General features: G+C 41.2%; 1 protein-coding gene across 2 annotated transcripts; it reads left to right on the top strand.

The window, feature by feature from the left end:
- Positions 1 to 5,754: 5,754 nt before the first annotated feature.
- On the top strand, positions 5,755 to 20,700 carry MTFR2 (mitochondrial fission regulator 2). 2 transcript variants are annotated; one of them, XM_034990741.1, is made up of 7 exons: positions 5,761 to 6,965; positions 7,605 to 7,724; positions 11,978 to 12,082; positions 13,192 to 13,304; positions 14,255 to 14,496; positions 15,588 to 15,948; positions 20,309 to 20,700. In XM_034990741.1, the coding sequence occupies exons 2-7, from the start codon at positions 7,662 to 7,664 to the stop codon at positions 20,514 to 20,516; spliced, it is 1,092 nt and encodes a 363-aa protein (XP_034846632.1). In that variant the 5' UTR covers positions 5,761 to 6,965; positions 7,605 to 7,661; the 3' UTR covers positions 20,517 to 20,700. The 2 variants fall into 2 exon arrangements, with proteins under 2 accessions (XP_034846633.1, XP_034846632.1); XM_034990742.1 differs by lacking the exon at positions 11,978 to 12,082 and having other exon boundaries at positions 5,755 to 6,965.
- The last annotated feature ends 5,231 nt before the right edge of the window (positions 20,701 to 25,931 follow it).

Below are 25,931 nucleotides of genomic sequence, written 5' to 3'. Positions count from 1 at the left end.
GAATGTGTACTATAAAGAAATGGTAACTGAGATGGGTTCTTTTCTTTTCTTTTATTCCATTGTATATATATATACCACATTTTCTTTATCCATTCATCTGTTGATGGTCATCTTGGCTCTTCCCATAGTTTGGCTATTCTGGACATTGCTGCTATAAACATTGGGGTGCACATACCCCTTCGGATCACTATATTTGTATCTTTGGGGTAAATATCCAGTAGTGCAATTGCTGGGTTGTAGGGTAGCTCTATTTTCAACTTTTGCAGGAACCTCCATACTGTTTTCCAGAGTGGCTGCACCAGCTTGCGTTCCCACCAACATGGAGAAGGTATGTTTACTGTAGTATAGAGCAATGATGACTGGGATGGGTCCTTGATAGCAGTCCTCAAGTATTTATAGGGCTTTCCCTTTAAAGAAGAAATAGAGTCAAATTCAAATTCTGTAGGATCAGGAAGGACATGTTGTATTACTTTGTCCTGCCTCATCATTTTAACATGTTCCATATTTAGAGGGGACAGAACCAGAACCATACGTACATAGACTTATTGACTCAATGAGCTAACTGACAACTAGGTTTTTTTTTTTTTTTTAAAGACTTATTTATTTGAGAGAGTATGCACACGTGTGCGTGCATGAGCGGGGGCGGGGGCAGAGGGAGAGAGAATCTCAGGCAAACCCCCCGCTGAGCATTGAGCCCCACACTGGGCTCGGTCTCACGACCCTGAGATCATGACCTGAGCCAAGATCAAGAGTCAGATGCTCTTAACCTTAACCGACTGAGCCACCCAGGTTCCATGACAAGTAAGAGTAGCTAGCTTGTGAAAAGCAAGTTTTCTGCTTATTAGAAGTATGGAGAATCTGGATCTCTGTCAGGAATGCTGTGCTGCCTGAGGCTAAACTTTTTTCCTAGTTCTCTGTATTACTTAATTTAGGATTAAGGTTACCTTTTAAAAACTCTCAGGTGGTTGCTTTATTAAATTGTATGTTATCAACTGAAGTTACCAGTGATAAAAAATACTGCATTTTGCTACATTTTTTTTCAGTGTTGTGATAGGAATGAACTTAGATTGTTTTTTTAAGACTTACGCCATATTCTTATCTTTGGGTGGCAAATAATTTGTTATTAGCTGTAAGATAATAAATCAGTCACTTGGAATTTTTATGATACAGGATATCTTTATTGCTGTTACTTGGGGCCATGACTGTATTGAAAATTATGAGTTGATTGTTACTAAAAATGAAAAGGGCTAAATGTAAACAGTAGCAGTGATGTGTAGCTGACTGGGTGATCCAGAAGCAGAATAAGACTGGAAGGGCATACTTTATTTTTTCTGTGTTCTAGGTTTTAACCAACTCTTTTTAAGTGATTGACAAGAATTCAAGGCATACCTTCTTGTGAACATATATGACTGTAGCAGGAAACAGATTACAGAATCTAGGAAGTCCTATGAATATTCTAAAAAAATGGAACCAGAAAAATCAAGCAGCAGTTCACCTTTATGCTTTTAGAGAGGTCTAGCTGTAGTAGTCTATTTTTGTCTAAGACCTTTGGATTCAAATACTAAGCATAACCTAGATTTTCTTTTAAATAATTATGGGTTCAAATAAAAAGAAATCCTGCTTTTAGGCTATAAACATTTAACTTAGATTTTATAATTTTAATATATCACTACAAGTAAATAGCAATTTACAGTGTAGATATTACTATAGTATAGATATATGGTAGACATTGAAATACAGTTTTAACTATTGTCAAGACAAAATGAGATTTTCAGGAGAGTTTATTTTGAAATATTTTAATAGCAAGGAAAATCTTGGTCTTAATTGCTCTCAAATAATATTTGAAATTTTTGAATAAATAATTGTAAAGGTTTAATTTTTAAAAGGTGTGTAATCTTTTAAATAGCACTGGTTTTAAGTGTATTGCATTGGTACTACCCCTGAGAGGCTTCAAGTGTAGGCAGAACAGAAGGAAAAGGGGCCTTAAGTATTTTTCTTTTTGAAATGTAATATTTAAATGAACTTTCTGGGTGGGTGCATCCCAATCTGGAGATCACATTTTCATGAGACCCTGTGGTTAACGTTGGAGAGACTATTTCTTATTTTGATAGAATGTTAACTTGTATTCTATCCCACTACTTAAGATAATTACAGTAATTTGAATTCACCTATCACCAGAAATTTAGCTTGTGGCACAGGCTAATGGGACTCTGCTGGGCAGTGGGCAAGATTGAGTACACACATCTTTCTAGCCTTTGTCCAAACCAGCCCTCAGCCTCTCTCCTTCCGTTTATTCAGTGAAAAAGTATGCCTGGCATTGGGTGTAAATATGTATAAAAAATTGTTGGTGTTGGGGATCCAGAAGATAGCATGATGATTAACTATAATGTATTAGTAGTTTGGGAAAATGGAAAAATACATTTGGATGGCAAAACCAAATATCTATGAACCGCATTTGCAATTAAGCTAGGTGATGAACCTCTAAAGAGCAGATGGGGAGAACTACCAGCCTGCCTGATACTGGTTTCTATGTGAATAGAAGGAAGAATTGAGGTAGCTTCTGAAAGACTTTGAGAAAAGCAGAATCTCAAATTAGTCAACTGAAATTTGGACTTTTGTCTTTTCCCTTGTGAATGCAAGGTATCCACAGTAAGGATTGGAGAGACTGGAGCAGTTTACCCTAGTGAACTCTCAAAAAACAGACCTGTCAAGACAAAACTCCCTTTTAAGGACAGGACCCCCATACTGAGGAGAAAGTACTGAAAGTGGAATCACTAAACAGGGTAGAGACAATAGTAGGGCCTGGGTCAAACTGGGGGAAGGGAACACAACCAGGACGATCTTACAAAGCAAGCCACCATATTTCTGAATGCTACTCAAAAACAACAGAAAAGGTAACTGTAAAATTCAGCTTTCCTGAATCCTGCATCATTCTAAATGGCAGAAGAAGTAAATTTCACGTAAAGAAATTTCAAGTAAATTTCACTCATTTACGTGAAAAATAGTGGAAAATAGTAATGTCAAAAAGCCGGCGGCATCACAATTCCGGACTTCCAGCTCTATTACAAAGCTGTCATCATCAAGACAGCATGGTACTGGCACAAAAACAGACACATAGATCAATGGAACAGAATAGAGAGCCCAGAAATGGACCCTCAACTCTATGGTCAACTCATCTTTGACAAAGCAGGAAAGAATGTCCAATGGAACAAAGACAGTCTCTTCAACAAATGGTGTTGGGAAAATTGGATAGCCACATGCAGAAGAATGAAACTGGACCATTTCCTTACACCACACACAAAAATAGACTCCAAATGGTTGAAAGACCTCAATGTGAGACAGGAGTCCATCAAAATCCAGAAGGAGAACACAGGCAGCAACCTCTTTGACCTCAGCCGAAGCAACTTCTTCCTAGAAACATAGCCAAAGGCAAGGGAAGCAAGGGCAAAAATGAACTATTGGGACTTCATCAAGATAAAAGCTTTTGCAAAGCAAAGGAAACAGTCAACAAAACCAAAAGACAACCGACAGAATGGGAGAAGATATTTGCAAATGACATATCAGATAAAGGGTTAGTATCCAAAATCTATAAAGAACTCATCAAACTCAATACCCAAAGAACAAAGAATCCAATCAAGAAATGGGCAGAAGACATGAACAGACATTTTTCCAAAGAAGACATCCAAATGGCCAACAGACACATGAAAAAGTGCTCAGTATCGCTCGGCATCAGGGAAATCCAAATCAAAACCTCCATGAGATACCACCTCACACCAGTCAGAATGGCTAAAATTAACAAGTCAGGAAACGACAGATGTTGGCGGGGATGCGGAGAAAGGGGAACCCTCCTACACTGTTGGTGGGAATGCAAGCTGGTGCAGCCACTCTGGAAAACTGTATGGAGGTTCCTCAAAAAGTTGAAAATAGAGCTACCATATGATCCAGCAATTGCACTACTGGGTATTTACCCCAAAGATACAAAAGTAGGGATCTGAAGGGGTACGTGCACCCCGATGTTTATAGCAGCAATGTCCACAATAGCCAAACTGTGGAAAGAGCCAAGATGTCCATCGACAGATGAATGGATAAAGAAGATGTGGTATATATACACAATGGAATATTATGCAGCCATCAAAAGGAATGAGATCTTGCCATTTGCAACGACGTGGATGAAACTGGAGGGTATTGAGTGAAATAAGTCAAACAGAAAGACATGTATCATATGATCTCACTGATAGGAGGAATTCTTAATTGCAGGAAACAAACAGAGTTGCTGGAGTGGGGGGTGGGGTGGGAGGGATGGGGTGACGGTAATAGACACTGGGGAGGGTATGTGCTCTGGTAAGCGCTGTGAATTGTGCAAGACTGTTGAATCTCAGATCTGTACCTCTGAAACAAATAATGCAATATATGTTAAGAAAAAAAAAAAGGTAGCGGGAGGGGAAGAATGAAGGGGGGGAAATCGGAGGGGTAGACGAACCATGAGAGACGATGGACTCTGAAAAACAAACAGGGTTCTAGAGGGGAGGGGGGTGGGAGGATGGGTTAGCCTGGTGGTGGGTATTGAGGAGGGCACATTCTGCACAGAGCACTGGGTGTTATGCACAAACAATGAATCATGGAACACTTCATCTAAAATTAATGATGTATGGGGATTAACATAAGAATAAAAAAATAAAGGAAAAGTGAAAAAAAAATCTCACTAAAGGTTATCAAGATGGGAGTATGTATGAAGGCTTAGAAAACATAAAATGGAGGAAAGCTCTCTGAAGAATGTTAGGGTTAAGTTGTCAGCAAAGCATTCATGGAGGGTGTAGCATTTGACCTGGGCCCATCTTGCTTGCTACTTAAATCAGAATTGAATGTGAAGCTCTATTAATAGTGAAGGGTGAAGGTAGCTTTAGTGCTGGTAACTTGTAATGTTCTCAAGGGAAGTGTTGTTGTGGCCCTATTAGATGCTGTTTGATATCAGACTGGAAAGGGAGGAGGTTACAAGATCCACAAAAGGAAAAGACAAGGAACTTGAGAAAATTGTGAATTACTGATTCCATGTAGGGTTGCTGATCTGTTTGCCTTCTTCATTGTCCAACAGCCCTCTCCTGCCCCTACTTTCATCATCATCTAGTTTGGACTGTTGGGATAGTCTGCCAGTTACTTAATTGCAAGTCATTTCTGTTGTTCATTCCCTCTCATCCCATATCTAGTTATTTTAGTCAACAAGTATTGATTGCCCGTTGTATGTACTAGGCACGCTAAGTGTTTATTTCATTTTTTTAAGTTCGCCAACTCATGACCCCTCCTGAGATGAAGGGTTGCAAACTCCACTGACAGGCCCGCGCCCCCCATATACTAGGCAGTCTTCTAAAGCACTACAGAAACAGTATGGGTCAAAACAAAGTACCTGTTCTGGAGTTTACATTCTAGTTTGGCGATAGGAGGAGCAAGAATGTACATGGTGATAAGTGCTAAAAAGAAAAATAAGAGTGGAGAGATGCTATTAAAAAAAAAAAATCTCGGGGCGCCTGGGTGGCTCAGTCGCTAAGCGTTTGCCTTCGGCTGGGGTCATGATCCCAGCGTCCTGGGATGGAGCCCCGCATCTGGCTCCCTGCTCAGCGGGAAGCCTGCTTCTCCCTCTCCCACTCCCACTGCTTGTGTTCCCTCTCTGTGAAATAAATAAAATCTTTAACCAAAAAAGCCCCACAAAAAACAAAAAATAACAAAAAACATCTCCACTAGAATGTAATCTCCAGCACGGCAAGGACCTTACCGGTCTTGCCCGTTATTGTGTTCCCTATGGCTTGGAATAGTGCCTGGCACATTAACAGACTTTCCGTATTGAATAAATGTGGGCCATAGAGAAAAATATCCCCCCCCTTTTTTTTTAATGTTTTAAGTTAGCACCGGGCACAGTTGACCTTGGTCATGTCACTCCAGCGCATCCTTACCTGAAATACGAAAAAGAAGCTGCTGTCTCTTATGAAGCCAGTGATTCCAGATCAGAATTTAAAAAAAAACTGGGTTATCACCTGATATGACTTAGTCCTCACTTAAGCATTCTCTAAACGTTTAGGCCAGGTTAACGTCGAGCCCATATCTGGTAGCCTAGATAACCAGAAGCGTTTGGTTAGTGAACCTTCTAAGTACTGCACAGCTACACATCCCTCCAGGACTGTGTTTAGCTTCTGCGAGTCCCATAAGCATATAATAGATGTTCGCTGAATGAAATGGTCAAACAATAAATAGCGACTCCACGGCAAGAGTACCTGGGAGAGCGGCCCCGCTTAGGGTCTGGGTGTAGGGGACGACACACTTTCTCTGCGAACTGGCACGAACTCTGGATCGCGGGCCTGTCTCAAAACCCATAACGGCTCCAAAACGCCCGGCTGTAGGCACCAGAAGTTTAGCCTGGAGGAACCTAAAGACAGGTCTTGCACGTGCGTCACCATCTCCGCGCGCCCCCGCCCCGCCCACCAGCTGTCTATAGGCTTCTATTGGCTGCCTCGCGGGAGGTCCGCCCCCTAGAAGAAGGAGGAGGAAAAATCCCAGTCGGCGCGCCAAATAACCGTAACTAACGACGGCATTCCGCAGCCAATCACAAGCAGCGGTCTTTAGCCTTGTCCAATGAGATCGGGCACGGGCTTGGCCCGCGGAATTTGATTTTCGTCCAGGAACGCGGAAGTTGCGCCAGTCCTGGGGGCGAGCTGCAAGGTGGGGGGGAGAGGCGAGATGGGAGTGCGCCTCCTGCGGAGGTACCCGGGCTGAGCGAGGGGGTACCAGTGCCCAGCCCCGGGTCGGTGGGAGGCGTCGTTACTGTCTGTGGCCTGCAAACTGAGGTGCGCGGGCCAATACGGGTGGACGTCCGAGCGCTCCTGTACCAGGACGTGTGCACTACGAGCTTCGCAGACTGCGGATTCGAGGCAGCTTGATGTTCCGGTGGTTGCTCGGAGGCTCGACTTCGGAGGAGGGTGAGCAAGGCGACCATGCTGGGTTTAGGAGAGCCTCTGAGGAGGCTTGCGGCCAAAGCGAGTGACACGACAGGGCGCTAGTCTCGGTCTGTTACTCACTAGTTGGGTGACTACGTCACGTCGTATATCTGGAGTTCATATTCCTTATCTTTAAAATGAGGAGGGTGGATGGTACCCCGATTCGTTTGTGAGAAAGAGCTGCTGTTCATTTGCTAAAGCCTTGTGTCGGCCCTCTGCCTCCTTTCTTTCAAGGGTGATCTGAACTCATCCATCTCCTCAGCCCAGAGCTTTCAGGAGAGCGGAGACTTCGCTGTCGTAACTAACCTAAAGGCTTTCCTGCCAAGTGTCCAATCCATTGTTGGTTGATATTTATTAATGAAGACTTAAACATCCTATGAACTTTTAATGCAACTTAACTGATAAATTGAAGTTTCCTTTACCAGCCCATCCCCACTTCTCCATTCCTCTTTTTCTCTTTGACTTCCTTCAAAATACTGCTGGCCAAAAGAAATTAGTATATGGTGTAATGTGAAACGAAAGGATTTCTCCAGGTTACTTAATACAGTTTTGGGCATTCGTTTTTTGTTTTTTTGTTTGTTTTTTTTGTCAAGAGTAATATTTTCTAAATTATTTTTCCAGAAGGTATCAAGAAACTGATAATGTTTCCTTGAATTCGCTTATGTATTTGTTTCATCAATGTCACTCATACTGAATATCTTAAGAGAAATGCTGGAATATTTTGGTGTTCCCATAGACCAGGTAAATGTCTTTTAATGGATTTGAATGAACCTGTTGTATTTGTTGTTGAGTCTTATTTTGAAAATGATCTGTATGTAAACATTTAAGGTGAAATTATTACTTCTTTTAAGGTGTAACAAAGATGAGTTTGCAATAGTATTCCTTTGGTAGTTTGAGTTAAAAAGGGGATAAGATTAGGGACACCTGCTGGCTTAGTTGGTAGAGTATGCCACTCTTGATCTCCAGGTTGTGAGTCTGAGCCCCACGTTGGAGGTAGCGTTTACTTAAAAAAAAAAAAAAAAGGATAAGATTATTAGTAACCTATTTACGGGATAGGTAAAATGCCAGCAAAAGAAGCAAATGCAGCAAAATATGGATATGACTTTCATAGACAAAATATATTTTTAATTACCTAGTGGTTTTATTTAAGGTAACTTAAGTTTGGTATTTGGATATATAATGCAAGTTATAGCTCAAATTCAGCATACATCTTGAGAGAGGATGACTTGGGTCTGAGAATTATAAGCAAATCCAATTTTCTCTACTTCTGGAGCATTACTACATCTAAGACAATATGCTTGGTTCTGCAGCTGATACAGAGTAGCAAAACATGGTTCTTGCATTCATGATGCTTAAAATATAGTATGAGGAATAAGAAACATACAGACTATAATACAAGATTGAATATAAGAAAGAATAGTTGAGTTTACAGAATGGGCAAATTGTTGCTATTTGTTGTGAATTAGAAGAGAATAATAGTCAAGGATACTTTCAAGATTTTAAACAAAAGTAAGTTGAAGAGTGGTTATAAATTATAAGTAGGCAATTGTTATATTATAAATATTATAAATGGGCAATTCAGTATGAGGAACTAGTTTGAGTAGGGAGCTAAGGTGAGCCAGATGTGCTGTTTGATTATATAAATACAAATATCCTGCAGATAGTTAAATGGTTCTAGAATGTAGGAAAAGGGGGTGCCTGGGTGGCTCAGTCGTTAAGCGTCTGCCTTCGGCTCAGGTCATGATCCCAGGGTCCTGGGATTGAGCCCCACATCCAGCTCCCTGCTCGGCAGGAAGCCTGCTTCTCCCTCTCCCACCCCCCCTGCTTGTGTTCCCTCTCTTGCTGTATCTCTCTGGTCAAAAAAATAAATAAAATCTTAAAAAAAAAAAAAAAGTAGGAAAAAGAGATTCAGATTTGAGGTTATCTGTATTATTTTGATATTTGAATTCATGGATTTTGACATAATGGAAGTTGTTGGATATTATTGGTGCATTTTGAATTTCAGAAATAGTGGGATCAAAGATAATGGCAACTTGAGTAATAGTTGAAGATTTGCTTATCATTAGATTATTGATGCCTTTAGGGGTTTCTGTAGGTGGAGAGCGGCAGCTGCCTTGTATTTTGAAGAATGACTGAAGAAAGGAGATGGCATCGGCACCTTTGTTTGAAAAGTTTGTGAAAAGAGATCAAGAGTGACCATCAAATTGAAATTTTGTTTTCTTTCCAATATTAGAGATATTTCATGTTTGCAAGCATTGGGGAAGAACCTCATAGACAGGAAAAAAGATTCAAATGAAATGAGCAGTGCCCTGGAGAAGGTAGTTGGAAAAGGAATATAAATAAATAAGCCTTGGAAAAAAGATGGACAGTCGAGGAGGATAAAAATGAGAGAGGGTGGAGAGGTTTTGAATGGAGAGAAATGAAAATTGAGGTATGTCACCATGGAGTTCTCAGTTTTCTCAGTTAAGAGCGAAGTCAAGGCTACTGGCAGGTAATAGAAATGGTGGCATTGGAGATTTCAGAGATTGGTGATTGCTTTGGGCAACATGATAGAGAACAAAACATGTTCTGAAGGGGTTGCAGAATACCTGTGCAGAATACTCAGCTGAAGTCAGCATGGATTTGTAGTCTTTCTGAATATTGTTGTTTTGTGGTTTCTTTTCTCCAGCTAAGAGTAGTTGGGGTAGTTTACTCAGCCTATCACTGAAACTATTGAAATTCTCTGCTTGGTAGGAAAGTCAAATCAGTAAAGTCAAAATGAGGGTGCTGGATGAGGAATAGAAAAAGGAGGGGAAAGCATCAGAATGGTGAAGATGGTCAATGGCAGTGAAGGGATGAGAGAGAAGAACAGGAGTTTGTCAGGATGGAACTTGCAGAGTAAGACAGGAAGGTACCGTCCAAGTTAACCAAGAGTTGGGTGGCTATTTATGTACAGTGAGTAGCCCTCACTGTAGCAAAACCTCCAGGCCTGTGGTTCTTAGGAAGAGTGTGCATTTGAGTGATCTACGGAACACTTTAAATATAATTGCTCAGGCTGGAGGAAATTCTAGTCTTAATAGGTCCAGGATCTGTATACTTCAGGCTGTGCTAGTTAATATACATGGTAGCCACTGGCCAGATGTCATCTTCAAGCACTTGAAATGTCTGAATTGAGATCTACCATAGGTGTGAAATATACAAGGGATTTTGAAGACTTAGTATGAAAAGAAGAATATAAAATAATGCCATTTTAAAAATATTGATTACATGTTGAAATGATAATATATACATATTGAGTTAAATAAAATATACTAAGAAAATTATTTCACCTTTTTCTACCTTTTCAGATGTAGCTACTAGAAAATTTATTTTACATATGTGGTTTGTGTTTTATTTCTCTTGGAAACCACCTTCCGAGGTGATTCTAGTATACCTATTGTTAAGAACTACTACGCTGTAGGATTGAAAAGCAACACAAACTTGTCTTTGCCTGCAAAGACTTCACAATCTAATGGAGCAAAGAGAAAACTGCAAATGAAATAAAGTTATATGTAGTTAGGTGTCCTATTGTATGGTACTCCTTAGAACTAGTTTAGGAATTCAGAGCCTAGGAAGCTCCTGAGAGCAGAGAGAATCAAATGTGTAGAGGAATGTGAATCTGGCATTAGAAGAGAGGTGAAAACAGCTGGTTCCAGGGCTCGAGTTAGAGCCAGGCCCTCTGGGCACATGGGTAAGTGCTTGGCAGTTAGGATAATATTGGCTTGTCTTTGAAACGAAGGGGAAAATCGCTTAACCCAAAAGAGCTTATGTCCTTGTTAATGAATAGTGAGTGGGTAATTCAGTTGGATAACAGAACAGGGCCAAGTGGCAGAGAATCTTTAAGGGTGAGTGGACAATGAATACAGAATTCATGGAGGACGTTAAGGAGACTGAGCTAGCAGAACTGATGGAAGATTGTGAGGCTGGTTGGTGGAATTAGTATTTAATCTTAGAGTCAGGTGTTTGGATATGATTGGATACGTTCAGAACCCTTACGACTTAAAAGCAGAGGGATGGCATTCTGTGTGCCAATGGCTTCCGGATCTTACTCTCTAGCCCGTTTTTCTCAACTAGTCAAATGGCTTCGATTTTTACCTATCATGTATTGTGTCTGCTGATGATTCCCAAATCCATCTAAATCCCAGATGTTTTTTCCTGAGTTCTAGGACTGTATATCCATCTGCTTATTGGATACTTCCAAGAAGATGCTGATAGGATGCTACCTATATCTGATGCTTGTAATAAAATTTGTCCTTGTTATGGGATCTGAGGAAAAATGAAAAGTCCAAGTTTTAATGCTTTTTAAAGAGAGGAAGTGCTTTCTTTGTGTTGAAATCTCTGCCAAGAGCAGAAATGTTATGTCATGTTTTGGGGAAGGTTCCTGTGGGAATAGTTTATACCAGTCTGGAAGGCCCAAGGCAAAAGACAAGGTGGTATTTGAATTACAGTAGCACATTTAATTTCTATCCTCTTTTTAAGAACTGACTTCTAGTAGATATATTGCACTCTAAGTAAAGAATTCTTAAATCATCTAGTGCCAGATTAATTTATTACCCTGAAAAGGATCTCACCTTTAAAGGGAATTACAGGAGTTTACTCTGTACTGCCTCATGCTTGAGAAACTGAAACTGTCAATTTTTGATTGGGCCAAAAGATATGTTTAGCTGGGAAGAGGGGAGGCAATTTTTCTGAATAAAGTTCCCAAAGGTATATTGCCATTATCAGAAATAGAACAAACATGAATTTGTGGTACTTTCTTAAAAGACCTTTCTTCCTGGAATATTATATAGGTTAACTCCCATCCTTTATTCATATATGACTAAAGTTTAATTCTTTGAAGAAAATACTTTGAGTATGCCATTCTGTATTATCTTTTTCAAAATAAGTGTTAGTGCATTTACATCTGCTTTTCTTCAAAGTATATAAACAGGCTTTAACAGAGTACTTTTTAAAAACAACACTCTATGTATAAACAGGTTTTGCAGATTAGAGAAAATAAAGACTATGGATCAGCTCGGAGTATTGTTCGTATTATTGGGAAAATTCTTCCTCTAGAACCTTGTCCCAGGCCTAATTTTGAGGTAAGTCAGTCAACAGGCATTAAGTACTATGTATAAAATAATCTTAGGTACTAGAGACAGAGTAGAACAAAAGAAGAAGAAATGTTTCCTGCAAGCCAAAAACCTTTAGCTTATTCTTGGAAACAAGTCATTTCTTGTATGTTTTTGTGTTTACTTCTTTAAGTAATTATATTCAGAGTTGGGCAGGTACAAAGCAATACCTGAATAGCTTATTTTATTCTTCTGGTTTGTGTTTTATGATAGATGACATTAACCAGGGTAGAGAATACTGCTACATGTTTAGACTTTAGAATAACATTTCCTCAGTATTGTTTCTTGCTAACAGGTGCATTTTTTTTTTTAATTTTTATTATGTTAATCCCCTTACATTACATCATTAGTTTTAGATGTAGTGTTCCATGATTCATTGTTTGTGCGTAACACCCAGTGCTCCATGCAGAACGTGCCCTCCTCAATACCCATCACCAGGCTAACCCATCCTCCCACCCCCCTCCCATCTAGAACCCTCAGTTTGTTTTTCACAGTCCATCGTCTCTCATGGTTCGTCTACCCCTCCAATTTCCCCCCCTTCATTCTTCCCCTCCTACTACCTTCTTCTTCTTTTTTTTTTTTCTTAACATATATTGCATTATTTGTTTCAGAGGTACAGACCTGAGATTCAACAGTCTTGCACAATTCACAGCGCTTACCAGAGCACATACCCTCCCCAGTGTCTATCACCCAGTCCCCCCATCCCTCCCACCCCACCCCCCACTCCAACAACACTCAGTTTGTTTCCTGCGATTAAGAATTCCTCATATCAGTGAGGTCATATGATACATGTCTTTCTCTGTTTGACTTATTTCGCTCAACATAATACCCTCCAGTTCCATCCACGTCGTTGCAAATGGCAAGATCCCAATCCTTTTGATGGCTGCATGATATTCCATTGTATATATATACCACATCTAACAGGTGCATGTTTGGTTTTGAACATTCTTTTTCCTTTTCATTCCTGGATTTTTAATTTATGTAATTTCCATAGGCATGCATGTGTTTTACCCCTGCCCCCAACCCCTGCAGTGCTCTGACTTTTTTTTTTTTTTTTTTTTTGCCTTTTTTTCCTTTAGTTAATCCCGCTGTTGAACTCTGTAGACTCTGGTAACTGTGGATCTGTAGTTCCATCTTTTGCTGATACTTTGTGTGTGGCAAATGATGAAGAAGACAGTTATCTCAGATTTCGGTAATTTTATATACTTTGGAAAATGGGATATGGGCTGTAATCTGAATTCTTGCACGTGTTGAAGTTTGATCATACTAAATGAGCCTTTTGTCTGTCTCTACTACTGTGCGTCTTACACAGTCTTAAATATCTTCCTAATAAGGATGACTAGGTGTCTCTCATTTTTATTTCCCATTTCTCTTAATGCAGGCTTAGGAAGGAGTAATATTAAAAGGATGTCAGAATCAGTATGTCCATTTTTAGGAGAAAGCTGTTTCCTACACTAAATATTTTATATATTTATTTATATATTTAACCAAAAGGTATATAGCATTTACTGTGTACCAGGCAATGATGTTAAATATATTTCAAAATTAGGATGTGTTACTGCTTGAGAGGACTAACTTATGTGTTAGTAATATTCAGATATAGGCTATCAGCACAATAAGGGTCAATTATTCAAATATTACGGCTAAATTTATTATGTATCAAACTGGTTTATCTACTTAAAAAAAGTTAGAATACCACAAACTTACCCCTAACATAATACTGAATATAAGGCCTTTCAATACCTTATATTCAGAATACGTAGAATTTCTAAGTAAATCAACTTCATTTCTAAATAAATCAATTTGTACTGTGTTTAAACCTAATAGGTAGAACAGTTACAGGTAATTATTTTTGTTTTACAGTCTCAGAGCAAGATTTGTTCCTTCATTCACTTACCACTTATGGTTACCTATAGCCGTTGTGTTCTAGATATTGAGAATAGAGTTACGCAAGATGTTGTGCTTGTCCTTAGCCAGTCTAGAGACAATCACGGGATAAAGAGAGCTTCTCCAATTTTTGTTTCTGTGTCTTTATTCCTCTTTAACTGAAAGAATTTATTGCTCTTGGAAAATTTCCCTCCGTTTCTCTTTCTCTCTCCCTCTCTCTCACTGTCATTGTCCACTTTTTCCTTCTACCCACAGAAACAGTATATGGAAACATGAAGAAGAGGAGAAAATGGAAGTTTTCCATACTTTGCAACCAGTTTGGAATCCATTGTCACCTGCTGTCAGACAGAATAAACGAATGAAAAGTGACGGGCCTGTAGGTGAAGCAGCATTTAAAAAGATAGCTGCCCTCGAAGAGGAGCTGACTTTTCTCCGTACCCAGATTGCTGCGATCGTGGGAAGGCAGGAACCGGGAGCGAGAGCCAGTGCGCATGCGGGTGAGGGGGGGGGGTGTTTCAGTCCGACGGGGCGGGGCTAGCAGTTTGGTGGGCGCGCTGCCCAATGATAGTGTCCGTTGCGAGCGCAGCCTGTGAGTGACGTTCAGTAAATCTAGGATGTTGGGGTTGTGCAATTACTACGCGTGGTGTTTATTTAGAGTAAGCTAAGACACATTTGTGGTGAGGGGGATGGCTTTGGTTCCAGCTATACTGCTGAAGATTGTGCTTTTGAATTAAAAAGCCTGTTTTCTCAGGAAGCTTTTCTACCTCTTCAGAAAAGCACAGATTTATGAGGAAGGATGTATTAATTTGAAAGAAGAGCATGCATTTGTAGCTTGAAGTTATTGCTGCTATCGTTCCACCAAATTGAGGTTGAATAATGTGTTCCAGATGATCTTTTTCTAAATGTTTTAGAGATGTGACTTGTTTTAAACAACACACACACGTAATACATACGTGTATCTCTACACATTCATATACACACATGTATAATTCATTATACATGAAATGTTCATATTGTATATTTATAATATATAAATATATAATACATATTAATAAATAATAGCAATTAAAGTGAGATATACACATATTTTTTTTTAGCAGTCATCTTAAGAACACAGTCTTTTGGGAGCAAATCTGTTGTGAAAATTAAGTACTCAGTACCCATCCTAGGCTCTTGCCTAGAAAATAGTTTGTTTCTACAGTGTCATCATAAAGAGAATATACCAGTTTGAGTGTTTCTAACTACAAATTGTTTATTATGTTTTAGCTTTTTTAAAATAGAGGATGACATTCAGATTGTATGTTAATTACTGAAAAAGCACTTTTTATTTTCTTTTTAAAATGCATTCTCACCCTTCCTCCCTTTAAACGCCTACACAGACAATCCTAATTGGATTAAAAATAAATTTATTCTTTGGTTTGACTGTTACAAAAATTACTAAGCAGATGGGATTGCTTCTCTTTCCTGGCCACCCTATCATTATTTTAGTAACATTACAGAAATTGTTCCTGTTTCAGTTCTAATTAGTGTTATGTGTTATGTTGGAGAGAATTTTGCATGATTTTTCAAAAGAGTACTTTGTTTTTAGGCTTCTTTGACTTGAATGACGAGCCTAGCAGTGTGGAACAAAGACCGTCACCAGGGACTGCTGAACTGAGTGCCCAACCAGATCCATTTTCAAGTTCAGTGCTTTTCCCACCCCACCCCCTCCCTCCTCCTCCTCCTCCTCCACTGCCCCCTCAACTTTTTTCTCCACAGCCTGCATGTTCTCCTCTCACACAGCCAGCATCTAATAATATGTGTGACTCAGATAATTCAGCAAATGAAATGAAAAAACAGCACCCAGGTGATAGTAAGACCAATTACAGTCATTCAAAAAACCATGATGTTCCAAACATGTTGGATGTTCTAAAGGACATGAATAAGGTTAAGCTTCGTGCTATTGAACGGTATGTTACCATAACTTGAGAAATGAACCAAGTTCTATTAATGATGTTTTAATAATTTATTGTATTTATCAAAGTACGCACAGACCAGTCTTCTCTCTCATTCCTCTTTACTCCAATTGGACACCTCTCCCAGAAAAAATCATTTTCCATTTTTTTTTTTTACTCTTCTAGTGTCTTATCTGTATTTTTTTTTTTTTTTAAGATTTTATTTATTTATTTGACAGAGAGAGACACAGAAAGAGAGGGAACGCAGGCAGGGGGAGCGGGAGAGGAAGAAGCAGGCTCTCCGGAGAGCAGGGAGCCCGATGCGTGGCTCAATCCCAGGACTCTGGGATCATAACCTGAACTGTAGGCAGACGCTTAACCAACTGAGCCACCCAGGTGTCCCTCTTATCTGTATTTTTGGAACAACATACTTCTTTTGCTATTTCTTGATACTTTAACTGTATTTATTTCCCTTTGTTAAAACTCAGGAGTGTATGTTCTCCCAGCCATCCTATCCTCTAACACATACACACAGATACACCTCTTGTTTCATCTTCCCAATATAATTAAATCCTTAGTTTTTACTTAAATCAGTAATCAGAATTTACATCCTTATAACAGTAAACATTCACAAGTAAGCCATTTCCTATGCTACGATTACATTTTGTTTGTTGAATAATTTTATTTTCTATTGCAGTTAATCTCTCTCTGAGTTTCTTTCTCTTTTTCTTTTTGAAATAAATTCCCTGGTAGGAGGCCTCTGTCCTGTTCCAATCTCTGGTTCCCGCAAGCCTTCTGCATTGTGGCCATGCTGAGGATTTCCTTGGCCATCATCATGGGCATTCTCTACCCTCACTCGTGTGTTGCCTCACCCATTTCTGGGGTGTCCTATCTTCCCATACCTTCCTGAGAAAGGATCTATAAAAAGGGAGATTATTTTAAGACCTTGCATATCTGAAAATGTTACTATTTTATTCTCAGTTCATTGCTAGTTTGGCTGGGTATACAGTGGCAGAAAATCATTTTTCTGCAGAATTTTGAAGACATCGTTCCATTGATTTCTAGCTTCCAGTGTTCTTGTTCAGAAGCTCATGTCATTCTCATTCCTGGCACCATGTATGAAACCTGTTTCTTTATTCTCGAAGCATTTAAGATCTTCTCTTTAGTCCTGGTGTTCGGAAATTTCATGATGCCATGCCCTGGAGAGTTCCTTTTTAAATTTCTTATGCTGGGCACTTGTGGACTCAATCTTGAGTTTACATTTCATTCAGTATGTAGACTTTTCCTCAGTCCCTGTTTTCAGGAAGGCAGCTCATCCCCCACCATCTTTGCTTTCATTAGCTTTCCAGATTTCAATGTTTTGTTGTGGTTCTTACCCACTCTCTCATAATTTCTTTGTCTTTGTGGGTATACGTCGTTTTCATTTCTTTACTGTCATTTTTGTAGGATTTCACAGAGATCTGCCATGTTCATCTGGAAATCCCTCAATGAGGTTTTTTTTGTGAGAAAATAAATATATTTTCTATATAATAGTGTTAGGAAAGCCCCTACATCATTTCATTATTAACCAGGTTATGATTTGATCCTTGTGTGAGGCACCTGGTACAGAGAAGAATGTTGTGGATAGATGGGCACACTTGTTCCAGCAAGAGGGCTGACTGGTATCACTGGGCCCAGTCTGGCAGATGGTGACTCCAACTGTTACCATCACTGGAGACACAGCAAGGAGGCAGTAGACTCTCCCCTCTACCCCTGGTCTCTCAGTTTTCTACAACTAACCTGGCATTATACATTACTGCAGAATCAGATGAGGCTTCCCCCATCTTTACATTTATAGTCACTGTTCATGTTCTCTGCCTTCTATCTTGTTACTGTGAATGAAGTGTCATTGTTCATGTCCATGCTGTCTGCTGGGTCACTGGTTCCCCTTCTCTCTTATCTCAAGGATTTTACTTAAAATTATCCCTTCTGTCTTCTACATCATCAAATTTTCCTTCTCTACTGTATTCTCCTCACACCTGAGTGTTTCCTGTCTTCAAAACACGTATGTCCCCGGCATTATTGTTTCTCTGCTCCTCTTTCTGGTATAAATTCTTGTTGTCAATAGTTTGTTTGCATTTCTCACTTCCTTCTTCTACCCACTGTCCTATGGTCTCTGTCCCCATCACTCCACTGAAAACTGCTCTTTATCAAGGTCACCAGTGACTCTCTTGCTAAATACAATGGTCAATTCTTATTGTTCCTCCTACCTGATATCATGGCAGTATTTGATATGATCTGTGGTTCCCTCCTCCTGGGAACACTTTCTACCTTTGGCTTCAAGGAAATCACACTTGGTTTTCCTCTTACTTCACCGTCCATTCCTTATTCCTTTGCTTACTCTTCCTTCTGGGCCTGGTGTCTACATGTTGGCATGTGCAAGGCCCAGACCTCAGTCCCCTTCTTTCTATATCCACATTGTTTCCTTTGGTGATCTCACCGAGTCCCATGGCTGTGTATACCAGGGATATGCTAATGGCCTTCATATTTATTTTTCTATCCCTGATTTCTCTCCTCTGCACCCCATGCCTGCCTGATATCATTTGCCTGTCTCACATGTGTCTCAGGCTTCACATGTCCAAAACAGAACTTTTCCTTCCTACCTGTCCACTTCATCCACCTTGAAAACCTGTTCTGCCCCAAGTCTTTTGCATCTCAGTAAATAGCAACACCATCACCCAGTTGTCTGTTCAGTCCAGACATCTAGAATCATCCTTTTCCTTTCCTTCCTATTTCCTTTCTGTCAGCATACAGCTCAAATGTGTGTACCCTCATGATCTAACTGCTGCCCCCAATCTAAGTCACCATCTCTAGCTTGGACTTCTGCAATAGTTTCCTAACTGGTCTCTCTCCGTGCTTGCCTCCTTATCTTTTCTCCATATAGTAATCAGGGTGATCCTTTAAAAATTGAAGTCCAGGGGTGTTTGGCTGGCTCAGTTGGTGGAGCATGTGACTCTTGATCTTGGGGTTGTAAGTTCGATCCCCATGCTGAGTGGTGAGATTACTTAAAAATAAAATCTTTAAAAACAAAAAAATAAAATAAAACTTGGAGTTCGATCTGGCCATTCCCTGCTTAAAACCCTTTGGTGGTTTTCCGTCATGCTTAGAATATAATCCAGACACCTTGCTGTGTCCTCTACGTGCCCCCAGAATCCAGCCCTTGCTTCTGTCTCTGACCTCATGACCTACTTCCCATGTCACTCTCTGCACTCCAGCTGTACCTGTTTTTCTTTTTTCTCACACATGCCAAGCTCCTTCCTGATGTATCCACTGGATGTTCACACTAACACTGACTCGGAGTCTTATAGAGAGATGCCATCTCCTTAAAGAAGCTTTTCCTGGTCATCTCAGCTAAGGTGCTGTTGTCCCAGTCACTGTCACATTACCTACTTAATTTTACTCATAGCATGCATTGCTATCTGCAGTGACCTCACTTGTTCATTGATGATTTTCTGTCACCAGAATGTTCCATGGGGGATATGGCTCTACCCTCAAAGCATAAAATGGAGCCTGGTATAATAGTAGGCATTAAGTGAAGACTGAATGAACGATTGGCCTAATGGTTTTCTTTTCATGAATTTGATAGTCCCCTTAAAAGTTCTTAAATATTTCTTTAAATTTTCCACTGGAAAATTAGAAAATTAAATAAATAAAGATCTTCAGGGGCGCCTGGGTGGCTTAGTCGTTAAGCATCTGCCTTTGGCTGGGGTCGTGATCCCAGGGTCCAGGGATCGAGCCCCACACTGGGCTCCCTGCTCTGCGGGAAGCCTGCTTATCCCTCTCCCACTCCCCCTGCTTGTGTTCCCTCTCTTGCTGTGTCTCTTTCTGTCAAATAAACAAATAAAATCTTAAAAAACAAAAAATAAAGATCTTCAGTACAGGGCACCTGGGTGGCTCAGTTGGTTAAGCGACTGCCTTCGGCTCAGGTCATGATCCTGGAGTCCCAGGATCAAGTCCCGCATGGGGCTCCCTGCTCGGCAGGGAGTCTGCTTCTCCCTCTGACCCTCCTCCCTCTCCTGCTCTCTCTCATTCTCTCTCTCTCAAATAAATAAAAATAAAATCTTAAAAAAAAAAAAAAGATCTTCAGTACAGTGAGATATTTGATACTCTTAGGTCACAGCAAGATTGTGGTGGAGCCCCGCTCACACGGTTTCTTGGTTTTCTGATTCCTAATTCATTGTGCCTTCCAGATTCCATTCTTTGGCAAAAATATTCAACCTCTTGAAGAATAATTAGATTGTAATGTATTATGCTTATATTTCTGGTACGTTTGTCAACAAGGAGCTTAAATTACACAAACCTTTAATTCAAAAAAGTTTTTTTTTTTTTTTAATAGGTCACCTGGAGGTAGACCCATTCATAAGAGGAAAAGACAAGATTCACATTGGGATCCAGTGTCTTTGATATCCCATGCACTTAAGCAGAAGTTTGCCTTCCAAGAAGATGATTCCTTTGAGAAAGAAAATAGGTCTTGGGAATCTTCTCCATTTTCTAGCCCAGAAACTTCAAGAGTGAGCTGTCATAACGTAAAGCTAATGTTTTAATTTTCCGAAGTGCGCTGTGCTTCCGTGGCCGCCTTCGGGCTCCCGTGGAGCGCTTGCGCACAACGGGCCTTGCGCCTGCGCACCGGTACCGCCCCTGTTTCTCACGTGTCTGTTCACGTTCACACGTTCTTTTCGCTTTTAGCTTCCTGTGAAGTCTTTTGAAATAAAACACTTGATTTGAAAAGTACTTGTGCGTGAGTTGGTCAAGGTTTCTCCTGCCAGGTGCTAACTTGCCGTTGCTGTCTGCAGTTGGAGTGGGGTGTCCGAAACTCGGAGAGACCAGAGAACAGGCACAGACTCAACCTCCCCAGAGCGAAATGAAGACTCCCACTATTTTTCCTCGAATGTAAAGACTGGGTTATTTAGTTAAATAGAATGTTAACAGTGCTTTTAAAAAGGCAACTGGGATCATAATCATCTTCAGTGATAATGCTTCTTGGTTGTTTAAAAGGACACATACCTGTATTTCAAACACTTGACCCTGGAGATTGCCTCTTTTTTTTTAAATTTAATTTTATTATATAAGTCAATCAGAGAAAGACATGTACCATATGATCTCACTGATAGGAATTCTTAATCTCAGGAAACAAACTGAGGGCTGCTGGAGATTGCTTCTTATTGGAATTCCCTTTTCTTTAATTCAGACATTAGTTTGGGGCTTGCTTTTCCCATCCCACGGCTTACTCGAGGCAGTAGTACCTACGAGTAAGCCCTGGGAGCGACTGGACCTGCAGGGAGAGAAGCGTCTGCCAGAGGCGCCCAGCGCGGAGGAGCCGCGCCTGCGCCAGGGGAAGGGGCGGAGCGAAGGAAGAGCGGGGGTGGGGGCGGGGAGAGCGGGCGGGAGCGGCCGTGCCCCTCCCCGGCCGCCCGCGCGCGCGTAGCCTCTGAGTTAGTCTGCGTGCGTGCGCGATGGCGGAGCTTCATCAGGTCGGCCCTGGAAATTCTTAACTCTAAGAAGGCAAAAAAAGTATAGTTTACTTTAGAATTATTACAATCATAAAGCACAAATGTCCTAAAAATAAATGTTAAACATTTGTGTAGAAATGTCTTAACTTGCAGGGTACTTTTTTGCCCACCTCTTTTGATCTTCACAGCAATCTCCTAAAAATAAATAAATGTAAAAATAAGTCAGTGTTGGGCGCCTGGGTGGCTCAGTCGTTAAGCATCAGCCTTCGCCTCAGGTCAGGATCCCAGGACCCTGGGATCGAGCCCCACAATGGGCTCCCTGCTCCGCGGGAAGCCTGCTTCTCCCTCTCCCACTCCCCCTGCTTGTGTTCCCTCTCTCGCTGTCAAATAAATAAAATCTTAAAAAAAATAAAAAGCATTACCTGTCTCACGCCTCAGAACCCCGAAGTAACCCTACATCTAACTGGCAGAGCAGAGACTGGAGCTTGGTTTATGAACATTTTAGCAAGTCCGAAAAGCTTCAGTTAGCTACGAGTCACGTGTGGGACACACTTCCCCGTGATGGTGGGTAAATGAGGGATTACTGGGTTGTCTTCCACTGCTCACTCGTCAGCATTTTCTCTCCGACCACCTACCAGCGCCTTAGAGAAAGAACCATCTCTTTTCATCTATTTTAAGGCACCAAGCTTAGGGCTGGCGCCCGGGGGACTCAAACTGTAGCTGCCTGGGAGCCCAGTCTCTGCAGCTGAGCCCCTCAGCTCGCTCTGTGTCCTCGGCTCTGGGCGTGGTGCCTGACACACAGCCCAGTCTCAGATCCCTATTGATTGTTGGATGAATTAAACCTCAAGGGGTCGTTTGGTCGTTAACATTCTTCTACATGAGAATACTTTCTGGGTGAACCTTTCGCTTTATTTCCGTTTGGACGTCACATTTCGGAGCCAGGACAGCGAACTAAACGAAGAATTGACACAAGAGATGTTGACGGAGGCGTGAACAGCGTGAGCTGAGTCTACACCAGCAAGGAAAGACTGCAGAAGTGTGCCATGTCTTTCCCTACGTGTTGCAAGGATCTCATCTATTAGTGAAGTTGAAGGAAGTGTGTGCACTGCGATCTATTAGTACAGGGGTCTGAAGAGTCTGGACTCTTAAGAACACCTGTCTCTGTTCTTGGAAGATCCAGCAGCTAATTGGCTACTGATGATAGGTGTATGGATTTCTCTTTTCGCGTATATTAGTGTTATTAAAAACTGAATACATGCTTTGAATGATTTTCCTAAGAGCTAAGTAGTAAATGACTTAATGTGTCTCATAGGGTCTTACAAGAGGGTAACGGAAATCATTTTAACGGATTAAGAAATTAAGGTATTGTAACAGCAAATGATAGTATATTTGGATTTTTAAAAACAATTTTTTTAAAAGATTTTATTTATTTATTTGACACAGAGAGAGAGCACAAGTAGGCAGAGCGGCAGGCAGGCAGGGGGAAAGGGAGAAGCTGACTCCCCACAGAGCAGGGAGCCCACTGTGAGGCTTGATCCCAGGACCCTGGTATCATGACCTGAGTTGAAGGCAGACGATTAACCGACTGAGCCACCCAGGCACCCCTAAAAAACAATTTCTTAAAACAATTATGAATTCCTAATTTAAGAGTTTTTGAGTCTTTTAAAAATTGGTAGTGATCTGGTTTACTTGGCCTCCAGGGACTTAAGAGATTTTTCAAAGAATATAAAGTATCATTTTTTCATTAGAATTGTTAAAGTTTGGGGGCACCTGGGTGGCTCAGTCAGTTAAGCGCCTGCCTTCGGCTCAGGTCATGGTCCCAGGGTCCTGAGATCGAGCCCCGCATCGGGCTCCTTGCTCAGCGGGGAGTCGGCTTCTCCCTCTGCCTGCCACTCCCCCTTCTTGTGCGCTCGCTCTCTGACAAATAAATAAAATCTTAAAAAAAAAAAGGTTGAAGTTTGAATCATATAGATTGAATCTCCTAAAAATCCTTCCCAAGGTGATCAAGAATTATTCTTAGAAACTGATTTTGATTATTAGAAGTAGAAATACTTAAAGAATCTTGGTAAGTTTTGCCTACTTCTGTGTAAATATGAATGCCTATCGTCTCATTTTCTTTGATTTTGTTTACATTTATTCTCTGTACTTTTGTAAATAAATGTGCTTTTTGAACTTGGTTATTTTTTGTAGCAAATCAAATTCATGTTTTCTCCTTACTGATTCATAAGTTTGAACCTTTTTTTTTTGAAGAGTTCTATAGGGAGAGTACCTTGGGTAATACAGATGAAACACATATAGGGTTGGACTAGGTATTTTTCCCTCTTCACTCATATACTAATGTCATGTGGAAATTTACATGTTCCCTAGATTCTTCAGCCTCTGCGACAGCTGGGGAGCTTAGGTTCCATTTGAATGGACTCGGCACCCACCCGTTTTGCCAGACTCTTTCCCTTTCAGAATAGCCCATGGTTTTCTTACTGTGCTAGAGAGTTGGTTGCTTGGCTCACCTTTATTTCCAACCCTTTTCTCCCCAGCCACCTGTCAGTTAGGAGTGGCCATCTGGCAGCCATCTTGTGAACCATGAGGAACAGGCTTTGGATCACAGAGATGTGAACCCTGACGTCACAGAGCCAATACCCTCCACAGCTATTTTGGACTTCTTGCTATTCGAGAAAGAGAAACAAGAAACATAGGCCTTCTGGGTTTTCTGCTACTTGCAGTCCCAAACATTCATAATGACACAGCTCGTGAAGCAGTGTAGTTTGATACCTGCCTATTATTCCTTCTGTGTAGTTTTCTGATACTTCTTATCCAGTTATCAACTCTGTTCTTGCTGTTGTTCCTGTCCCTCTTGTATATCGCCCCACCCTGCTTTTTCTCCTCCATTGTCCTTGTAATTACAGGTTTCCTCCATCTGAAATAACTGCTTTTTAACCTACAAGGGAGTCTTGCATTTTCAGTTTGTTAGGTTCCTTATTCAAAGGTGTATAATGAACAATCTCTCCTTAACCAGGAGAGAGTTTTGGAAGATACCATCCTCTGCCAAGTAAAGTACGTTTCTTGACAGACTTCAAGTTGATTTTATGGGGGGCTTTTCTGTTTTATGTTAGAATGAATTTCCTGCCTGCCCAAAGCTCATTTTAGCACCATGACGCATGGGGATTGAGTTGGCCTTGGGCTCCCCTCTGTTTAGAAGCATGACTTCTGGTGCCCTGGGAGATGTAACCACATGCCCTGAAGTTCTTTAGGAAGCCTCCTGAAGGGCCCACGCTCGGGTTCCTGGCGACTGTGGAGCTCCTGAAGCTTAGGGACTCCGTGTTGGGCCTTCATGAGCCTGTACATGCATGATCTGATACCAAATGTTATTTATAAAATCATTTGGTTATGGTTTGGTTATATCTTAAACTTGCCTAAACGAGCTACGAATGCCGAAACTCTCTTCTTACAAGCTCTAGAAATCTTAGCTTGATTTTCTGACTCTGAAACACATGTTCTCCCATTTGCCTTAGAAGAGTCTCTCTCTCCTGCTTCCTCAGATGCTTTCATCCAAGTTGCATTCTTCCCAACTGGCTGCTAGTTAGTCCCTATAAACTGAGGTGTTTGAGCAAGGTTATTTGATGAAGGATTCTAATATGGGAAATGAAGAACGAGTGTTGGTTTTATAATCGAGACCACAGGAAGTTAATGCTCAGAATCTTGACTAGCTGAGACATACCTATGAGGACAATGGTGGGTGTCGGGGCAGTGAGCGGAGAGGCTTCCTAAGGGTGTGCCCTAACATCCGGGGGCCCCAAATCGAAAGCAGTGGCATGGGACCATTTATGGGGAGGGGGTATCCAAGGGCCTTGCTTTTACAATGAGAATATATTTGTGCTCTAATTATGAAATTTAAATAGGAATTAGGTTGGGGGAGATGGCAACCATTTATATGATAGCAATGAGGAAAGAGGATTTTAAAGCAAGTTTTGCTGGATATTAAATACCGACCCTCCTTAGATTGGAGACGTTGAGTATGCAATTGGATTTGATTCGAACTGAAACCGAAACAATACTGGGCAGGGGAATGAAGTGTAAGATTTTTGTATCGGAAAAGGGCTGTTGCAAGGGGCTTCTCTGGGAAGCAGACTCAGATGGAGATTCATGCGTAGGAAGCCCGTCTGGGTGTTAAGACCCTGCAAGGGAGGAGGCAGGAGCAGGTGCAGGGGAAGCCAAGGGGCGATGCGCCTCCATGAGGGCCCCGGCAGATGCCACAGGAGCGCCGAAGCTGGGGAAGCCCTTCAGAGTTGTCTCCCGGGGATCCGAGGGTGCTGCGTCTTTAGACTTTGACATTGACCAACCGCTGGGACAGGGGGCAGGGCCTTGAGCAAGCGGCCTTCTTCAGCCAAGGGCAATTTCCACCGAAGCCTGTCTGTCAGTTCTAAGACAGATCCCAGCGGCGCACCGAGTCCCTTACAGGACCCAGGGGCTCCGAGAGTGGTGCGGAACCCGCCCTGCAGGCCATGACAGCCG

The sequence above is a fragment of the Mirounga leonina genome, unplaced genomic scaffold (assembly GCF_011800145.1).
Source record: "Mirounga leonina isolate KUSES-001 unplaced genomic scaffold, KU_Mleo_1.0 Mir_53, whole genome shotgun sequence".
Lineage (NCBI taxonomy): Eukaryota > Metazoa > Chordata > Mammalia > Carnivora > Phocidae > Mirounga > Mirounga leonina.
The sequence above is the reverse complement of the archived record's forward strand: the minus strand, read 5'-3'. Positions and strand labels throughout refer to the sequence as shown.

Coding starts and splice junctions, on each gene's coding strand:
- MTFR2 (XM_034990741.1), top strand. CDS start 7,662: ATGTCACTCATACTGAATATCTTAAGAGAAATGCTGGAATATTTTGGT. Junction 7,725..11,977: donor TTGGTGTTCCCATAGACCAG/GTAAATGTCTTT, acceptor ATGTATAAACAG/GTTTTGCAGATTAGAGAAAA. Junction 15,949..20,308: donor AAGCTTCGTGCTATTGAACG/GTATGTTACCAT, acceptor TTTTTTTAATAG/GTCACCTGGAGGTAGACCCA.